General features: G+C 40.5%; 1 protein-coding gene across 1 annotated transcript in view; it reads right to left on the bottom strand.

Annotated features, from left to right (window-relative positions):
- Nucleotides 1–5,971, bottom strand: part of RSPH14 (radial spoke head 14 homolog) — a 216,840-nt gene extending 210,869 nt beyond the window's left edge. Inside the window, exons 1-3 of the mRNA XM_019539164.1 lie at nt 5,226–5,971; nt 3,299–3,401; nt 2,961–3,079 (exon numbers count right to left, since the gene is read on the bottom strand). Of these exons, the coding sequence (XP_019394709.1) occupies nt 2,961–3,079; nt 3,299–3,401; nt 5,226–5,424 (421 nt within the window). The 5' untranslated portion in view covers nt 5,425–5,971. The remainder of the gene's footprint in view (nt 1–2,960; nt 3,080–3,298; nt 3,402–5,225) is intronic.
- Nucleotides 5,972–9,050: the final 3,079 nt, after the last annotated feature.

Here is a 9,050-nt window from a genome sequence, read left to right as displayed (position 1 = left end):
TCAAAACAAAAAGAATAAGACTTTATGCATAACATATTACATAACTTCCATTTACTAGAATATTAAAGACCCTTTCCTTTACACTGGCTGCATAAATGGACTTTAAATTAATAAAAAATATAATTTGTTCCATTTTTTAAATTATTTTTGTTTATGTATGTATACATATTAAACTACTCTTCTTCTGTCCTAAACAGGATATACAAGAATCCTGCTTGCTTTGGCCATTTCAATGTATTGCCACTTCAGAAGAATCAAGCATTCAAGAACAGCAAATGGAAATGTACGTGGATATCACATATTTATTACTTGTTTGCTGACTTCCTACTAATGTTAAGCCATCTAGACTTAACAGTGATCCTTTAAACACAAAAATTTGCTGCGAAGCAAACAGCACAATTTCCTTCTGTGACATTTTCTGCCCTCACAAATTCTCTAGAAGTACCACGGAATATTATATATAATCCTGACCACAGAGCTAAGGACCAGATTTTAAAGGTAGTTGAACACTGATGGGCCAAGATGCATGAATAATGTCCATTGCATCACCTTTTCAGCAAATTTGAAAGTCAGTAGGAAGACTGAATATTGCAGAAAAAAATGTTAAATTATTCAACTTTAACATGTTTATCTTATGTGCATATATCCACTGTAAAGGAATCACAAAAAGGTTTTCTGGTGGGTTTTTTTAAAGACTAAATTGTTCTTTTACATGATATATAGGCCTGTGTGAAGCAGCTAGTATTTGCTTCAGATTCAGATTTGGCTGATTTGGAGGAAAGTGATTTGATTTGGTGATTTGAATCACTGTCCTGAATTGATTCAGCCAAATCTGTTTTAGAGCTTTGGCCAGCACCAAATCGGCTGAATCAAGCAGGCCCCATCTCCCGCCCACTCTCCCAGCCCCATCAATGGCTGCTCTACCTGGCCCCAGCCTCCAGGGTCTTTAAAAAAAACCAAAATCCATCATTCACTGGCTCCTGCCAGGTGGAGGGAGGGGGAGTGATCCCCACTACCTGCTACCCACCACTGCCCCACACTGTGTGGGGGGTTCTGCCACGAGCCCCCAGAAGCCCTGATAGCTGCTGCAGCAGCTAGTGAGTGCATGGCTTTTTTCTTTTTTTTTAAAGAACCAGGAGCTGGGGTTGGGCAGAGCAGTCATGGAGGAGCCGTGGAGAGCAGGCAGGGGGCACTCAGAGGGGCTGGGGGAGCAGACAGGGGATGGGGCCCAGCGGGGGTACCCCATGGTCCCCTCCTCCAACCCCCATCCGCCTCGGCCCCTACTTACTGGCATAGAATCTGGGTCCAGCTCCCTGCGGCGGCAAACGGAAACTGCCCAAATCTCCGAAGCTCTCCAAATCTTTTCCAAATCAATTCAGAGAGCTTCAAATTGATTTGGACCTTTTTCCCGGTCTCCTGATTTGATTCAGATTCACAGATTTAGCCACCAAAGCAGGCCAAATCTCCTCCGAATTGAATCGGCACCTGAAGCTTCATACAGCCCTAATGATTTATTCACTTTGGACTTCACACTCACGTAAAAGTCTTTTCTATAATTCAAGCATGTTTGCTCAGTAGTTGTTCTTTTTTAAACATTCACTCTGTGCCTTTTAAACACTACTAAAATGGTAGAAGTCTTCCACCCAAATTTGTCTTAATATAATGGATACAATGGAAACTTTCTACCAATACCATTATACTTGTTAAGTCTTTCATACAGAAATGAGTGGTATTAACAATTGGAGACAAAAGAACCAAATATTTAAGGCTAATATTTTGGCTAAGGCTAAATATTTATGATGGAAAGAAAGTCTTAGAAAAAAGAAAACAGCAGTCTAAAATCAGAGTTTCTCAACCTCTGTGTTGCAACTCAAAAGTGAAAGGGTCATGAAAATCACAGGAAAATGTGGAAAATCAGATTTTCTCCTTTTAAACGAGAAAAACATGGGAAAACGTGGGTTTCACCTTGCAGACTGGCAGGAGGCTAGCTACTTAAACTATTTACTGGGTTGGGACTGACCATTGATGTTTACAAATGGGTCCTGGTACAAAAAAGATTGAGAACCACTGGTTTAGATCATATATAAAATAGCACAGAACCTCTGTAGTGTTTGATGCTTTAAGCATGCCTGTTCTGCCACTGATTTGTCCCTTATGTCAGAGCTGTAAAGGTGGTACGGAGAAGCATGGGCCTAATTTATATAGGATCTTGATGCTCCTTTACCAGAGAAATTTGGCCCACGTCCCTTGGGTTTCTAGTACAATCCTTACATGTTGCTAAAATCAGGCCCCCTTGTGTGAGGGGCTTTTAAACCTCCTGAGGAGACATTGTCACAGAAAAAATAATGAAACTTAAATTCAACACCACAGTTTCTGAAATCCAAATTCAAGGATTCAATCTTGCCCCTTATTATGCAAGTGAACTGCCCTTATGCAAATCATCTCCATTAAATCAATGGGGTTAACTTTATGAGTAAGCATTTGCAGGATGGGGTTCCAAAAGAAATATCTATCTACTACTATCACCAATATCACAATACAAAGACCTATCTGCACCTTTACCTTTTTAAGTAAGAATTCACACTGCTATTATAAAATGCACTAACAATTTTTAAGAGTGTGACTAGTGCAATAACAGTTTCATGCAACATAATTCTTCCCCTCAAAAGCAACAAAACATACCTTTTAATGTTCTTGAGGATAACCAAATCATAACTTATCAGAACAAGACACTAGCTTAAAATCAGCAAGAAAAATTACTACTTATAAATGGACTTTTTAAAGAAACTGAAATAGAGCTGTAAATTATTTTGGGAATAAAGTTTATTCAGATATCTGCTTTGGCCTACTGAGTATTTAATCAATGAAATGCATATTTAAATGAAGTGGCATCTCACTTGCAAAGTCAAAGTACCTCATAAGTCTTCTGAGACAAATTTCAATTAAAAACAAATTCTTACCTGCTGGCAATTCTGCCATCATTTCAAATGCCCGGTGCATGTTTTTCCGACAGATAGCTACTGGATCATTCAAGAGCTGGGCCAGAGCAGGAATGACTTCATTTTCTATAAAACCATACCTACAAACAGAGAGCTAGATTTAGAAGAGATTTATTTAAAGCATAATAAAACTCACAAATCTCAGCAAGGTATAATAATTTCATTGAAGATCTGTTATATATCAGCATGTTATAGTAGTCTGGCTGAAAGCTGGAAATTCTGCTGCTGAACTGCCTCACTGATTTCTACTACATATCAGCTCCCCGGTGCCATGCAGTAAACTTTGAAATTATACCTACCTTCCAACATTATGATTAGCCATAATATATAGGATTTCTGTTGTTTTTTGTCGAACAGTACTATCTTGATCTACCAGCAGAGACTTCAGGTTATCCAAGAAGCCTGGAAAACAGAACAAATTCATTTGTTAGTATTTATTTAGTTCAGTGTTGGCTTAAAATTGCAATGGTAAGCAATTTAGTGTACAGTTTAAAAAATTAACTAGATGGATTCTATATCCTGTCCTAACAGGTAGACTCAGAAATGTCAGAAATCAAAGTGACTTCCAAAGTTAAGTATCACCGAAATTGCTACTTATTACCCAAACTTTATTTTCACAACTGAAATGCATAAAAAATAGATGCAATATACTCAACAAAGCTTTAACACAGGATGAAAAAGTAAAAAAATGAATCTCACATTATCTCTGCAACTGGAGTTAAACAACTTCCAAATGGCTAATACTCCTGGCTAGAGGAAGTACCAGAAGAGGAGGGAACAAAAAATGAGTGGTGGCAAATCTTCAGGTTCCATCTTTATCGTTATTAAATAATTATGTGTGCGACAACTTAAGTACCAAAAGTACATACAAGACAGAGTTCAGTGGTGCTGTGCCAGGAATGAATTTGCTTCATCCTTTTTTTTTGTTGCTTTTGGCAGGCCATTCACAAGATGGCTATCTAGACCTGAGGAAAATATTCAGCCAAATATTGGAAGTGAAAAGTATAGGAAAATAGAGGTGCTTTTATGCAGTGCAAATGGGTGTGGAATAATTCAGATTGTCTTTCATCTCAAACTTTACTGGAATGCAGCTGGTTTAGTCTCTTAACCTGCGCCTTAACTGTACAGTCCCCAAACATCCTTTGCTTAAGACACGGCCTCCAGCAGCAGTATGTTCTCCTAAGCATCCATATTATCCACTGAGGAAGAGATAGATAGCCAAGAGTGACTAAACTGACTGCTATCAGTTTTGTAAGCCAGGCTTCAATATTTAATTCTTTTATTCCATAGTAATTAAAATGTGCATCCGGCCTCTATACTTATTTTTCCAACAGGATCTGCTAGGACCCTTATTGTGTACAGAATCCCAGTTAGGTCAGCAGGACTCCATGTGGATGCAAGTGTATCCTGTAGCAGGGTCAGGGGCTCGGCCCTAATAAATTTGTTGTATGGGTAGCCTTTTATGCCCATATATGACTGAGAACAGCAGCATCACCATTAGTCTTGAACTATATTAGTTTTGAGCCTTTGTTGGGAGAGCAGTAAATTATATGCTCTCTGAACCATTTATTGGGAAGGGTGGCATATAAACCTAACAGACAAACAAATTAAATTTGGAAGAAATATAAGATGGCCAACAAAGGAAAAATCCTGATTGTTTTGGCCCTATTTTCTTGCTTTATAATCACTTGAAAGGTGTGTTGTTTCGCTTTACCACTTACCCCCTCTTATCCTTTCCTTCAGAGCCAGTATATTTTTTGTGGTTTGTCTTTTACATGATTGGAAATTCAGGTATTCACTACTTCATTTTTCCTATAAGAGATATTGACTATAGGAGAAATGATGGGATGAGGCCAGCAAAGATTGCATGAAAATGACATTTTGTAGATAACCAGGGGAAGTGTTTTTTGTTTGGACTAATTCATGATGTTTTCATTTACTTTTGCTAACATTTATTTGACTGTCAGAATAAACATCTTAGAAGAAAAGATGTCAGCCTCAACTGTTCATTTAAGGGGCAGGAAATTTCATATTCCACATTCATGCCCCTCAGAGCACTGGCAGCAAGCCAGGAAAGGCCAGGCAGGGCATCCCTTCCATTTCTAACTAAAAATAAGCAGAGAGAAAACACGCTCGCATTACAGACCTCTTTAAATGTCATGAAGAAACAAGTGGAGCATCGAACCAGTTCTTCCCAGCAAGTTTGTAGCACCACAGCTCACTTACCTAGTTTCATAGCTTGGTAGACGTGCTCTGGGTCATGCACCAGGTCACACAGAGCCATCAATGCCTGCTGCCGGGTCAGCAGGTCCGGGGACTGTAACTCCTCATTCAGTTTAGGAAGGGCCCTCTCCCCAAAAGCGATGGACGCTTTAGTGGGGTCAATGTCAGGAGGGAGGTAGGCTGAGATACAAGTGTGTGCCATTTCCAACTGCTAATGGCTGCCTTTCCTCTGCACAAATAAGGACACCCCAATAGCAATTCCACTGCCAAAAGGACAGCCGTTACAGTACCCAGAGGAGAGAGAACAGCTTTCCCACAGAATAACGCCTCTGGCCTCAAATGCAGGTATGGCGGGATAAAGCAAATATGGCCCTAAAAAAATGGGAGGGAGAGGGGGCCAGGGGGAGACGCAGAGGCAGCCTGTCTATTCTGGGCGGCTTCTCTCCCTCTGCTCCTTGCCTGGTTTATCTGCTGTCACCCAAAAGCCAAGCAGGACATTGGTGCAGCCAGGCTGGCAGGCACTAGGATCTTCCCCGGGGGGGTGTGTAGGAACCTGAGCACCTGGAATCAGGGCAATTAACGAGCTTTAAAAAAATTAAAATAATAAAAACAATAACGCTTTTTAAAGAGACCTGACGTCACATAAGCCAAGACCCTGGTGTAAGTGTAAAAGATCTCAAGAAATTTAAGAAACTTCCAAAAGAATTCTCAGAAATGCTCTTAAATGGTGCAGTTGTCCGAAAACAAACCCCGCTTGTGCAGCCGCTGCCCCTGGAGCGCGCGCCCCGGCTCCACGCAGCCCACGCCGGTTGCCTAGCACCGCAGACGCTGCCCGCGCGCGCCGGGCTCTGGGAATAGGACCGGACGTTATCTGCGTAGCTTCCCCACGTGGGTGCCCATGTCTGCGCAAGCGGCGCAGCTCACGCACTCCTCGCAGGTTGCTACGCAGCGCTGACACCGATGGCGTGAGTTGGGGAATAGGCGCAGTTCTTGGCGTAGGCACGGGCGGGCAAAGCCGTTGAGCGACCGTTGGGCGCGGGCGGGGCTCGAGAGCACCTCACAGTCTTTCTCTCCCCCGTTATGGGGGCGTGGGGGGGGGGAATGAAACTGGGTCTCTGCAGCGCTGGAGGCAGCGTTAGGGCTCCGAGCCGTGCCCCCCTAAGCGCAGAGCAGGTGGCGCCTTAGAGACTAACTCATTCAAAGAGACCTGCGCTTTTGCAGGCCACTACCTACGTCATGAGGTGTCACCTCCTCTCGACGTGCATCTGATGACACAGGTGGCGGCCTACAAAAAGCTCCAGCTTCTCCTAGTTCTTTCTAAAGCCGTTGGCATCTTGGCCTGTTGCCTCCGTTTCTTCATTTATAAAATGCAATAATAATTATTAACTACTGTAAGGATCACAGGAGGTAGAATTTTTTTTTTTTTTGCAATGTGCTTTGGACATGAAAATAAATCTAGAAATGCTATAATTGTTTCAAGAAGGCAAAGACAGGAGTATCTAACGTGGTTCACTTTTTGATTTGGACTTTTACCTGCCACAGGGTGAAATGATTTTTCTGCATTAAAATTTGACACAAAGACTACCTCAGTACTGTGTTGTTTGTCAATAAAAAGGAGCACCAAATGGTTGAATATATTTTAAACTCTCTCTGAAACATATTAAAGATTGATATAGCCTCTGATCAAATGTGTGTGACAGAATAACTTGTGTAAATTGATTTCCTTTAAAAAGCACCAAAATCATACTAAATCCCCAGCCCTTTAGAACCAGTGCAGTCCGATTTACCTTCCTCACACAGTTTGTTCCACTGTAATGGGAATACTATGTGAATACTAAGGTTTAGGCCCTGCTTCTGCTCCACTTGAAATCAATTACAGTTTTGTTATTAAAATTAGTGGGCACAGTTCGACTTCTTGGCCTTTAGTCTGAAAGTATTTGTGTTATTTATATAATTATGTTAAAGCTTTGGCACTTAAAACAATTCATGAAATGGTTTCTTGGCAAGCAGCCTTTTAGAGAGCAGGAAATGCTATGCATCATTTAAATTAAAAATAGGAGCTGGGAATTCATGTCACATCTAAGCTTTTAAGGGAGTCTTAACTCCTTGAAGATAGTAGCATTAGGAGCTTGTGACCTTATAAAAAACACACTTTGTAATGCCAGGCAAACCCATGATTCTTGTAACCATTATTTTGAAGAATTTTATTGGTCTTCTATGTAAATTCAACATCATTTACAACATTTGTATTTCATGTCTCAGTGACAAAATAAATATCCTAGGACAAAACTTAGATGGAGCCAAATATTAGAAAAGGATCCAACTATTATTTTAAATGAACTAAGAGTTGCAGTCTGTAAATTAACCTGCAAATGTCCAATGGAAGTTTTAATTTTTTTTAAAAAGATGTAAAATTATTACTTTTTTTAGAAATGCCCTATATAGGCTGTTGTTCCTCATCCATGCAGGGGTTTGGCCCTGTGTCTTTACTTATGCATAGATTTGCTATTCACATGCTTATTTCTAGACTGTGCCCCTGGTTCATCCTCCTCATTCTCCAAACAGCTACCACTGATGTGAAGTCCATGGGGATTGTTGTGCTGTAACCTCTGGGTAGATTCTTGCTTTCCTTCTCAATACAATGCCATTAAATTGTATAGCATTATATTGGGACTGTTAGGCAGGAAGCACATATTGCATACTGTTAGGCAGGAAGCAGATCTGATTACCTGCCTTTTTCACTGGGTTCGCACTCTAGTGACTTTGACATGCTCTAGTCACAGGGAAAAATAAGTTGTGTATGCAGCTTGTGCCACAAAAGAGGTTACTTCCACACAATTAAAGTGGCTAATATGTAAGTCCATGAATGTTTTTATTACATTTGCATACCAGTTATAATAACCAAAGATCTTAGATGGGATTTTACAAACTTCACAGTATGGGTCAGTCCAATCAGTAGGGTTAAAATAAAGCACAGCAATAGATACTGGCTTGTCTGTCATCAAAATCCTCAGCAGAAATCTTGTTGCTGTTAAAATGGTTTTCAGCAAAATGTTTATTTTCATCTAAAAATTGGGGAGAAAATTATTCAGTAGACAGCTTATTCCCATTGACCATGTTTGTGGAATTTGCCTCTAATTCCATTTGGGTATGAATTTTTCCCTTTGGAGAATAAATGGAGGTGATCCAGATACTCATAATTTTTCCCCGGTCCACTGGAAAACAGATCCCCTATAAAGACTCTATCTCCCTGGTGCCTCTTCTGCCTCTCCCCTGACTTTTTGGCAGAAACCAGGTATCAGGGGCTCCTTGAAGACTGTTTTGAAGTTGTCTTCAGGGATAGTGAAGTCAGCAATAATTTCTTCTCATTTTCTTGTGGGATGGTAGAAAGAAAGATAGAGAATGACTAGCCCCATTTCCCTTCCCTGTCTACAGAATCCATTTCATATCAAATATTGATGAAATGCGGGGCGGGGGGGGTTCCGTGGAGAAAACAGGTCTTTTCCCTTCTCTGACCAAGTTCCCTTCACTCTTGAATGCAGAGGGCATAGCCTGGGCTTTAGTAGAGACTAATAATTATAACCAGCTTTCTAATCTCCCTCAAAGATTTTTGTAAACTTTGTATTTCTTAAACCATTGCCCATTTGCCCTCATTTTGTAGATAGTTTATTGATTTACTTGCTGGGGTAATGGGAGTGAAAAGTAAACTTACTGGGTACTAATGCAGACAGTCAGTTGATTTAAATCTGTTCCTGTTTGGTTACCTTGGTCACTATTGCTCTTTGGATTCTTTGAGAGTGGTACATTGATTTTTTTTGTTTATAGTTA

The sequence above is a fragment of the Crocodylus porosus genome, unplaced genomic scaffold (genome assembly GCF_001723895.1).
Source record: "Crocodylus porosus isolate Cpor-Errol unplaced genomic scaffold, CroPor_comp1, whole genome shotgun sequence".
Classification (NCBI taxonomy): domain Eukaryota; kingdom Metazoa; phylum Chordata; order Crocodylia; family Crocodylidae; genus Crocodylus; species Crocodylus porosus.
The sequence above is the reverse complement of the archived record's forward strand: the minus strand, read 5'-3'. Positions and strand labels throughout refer to the sequence as shown.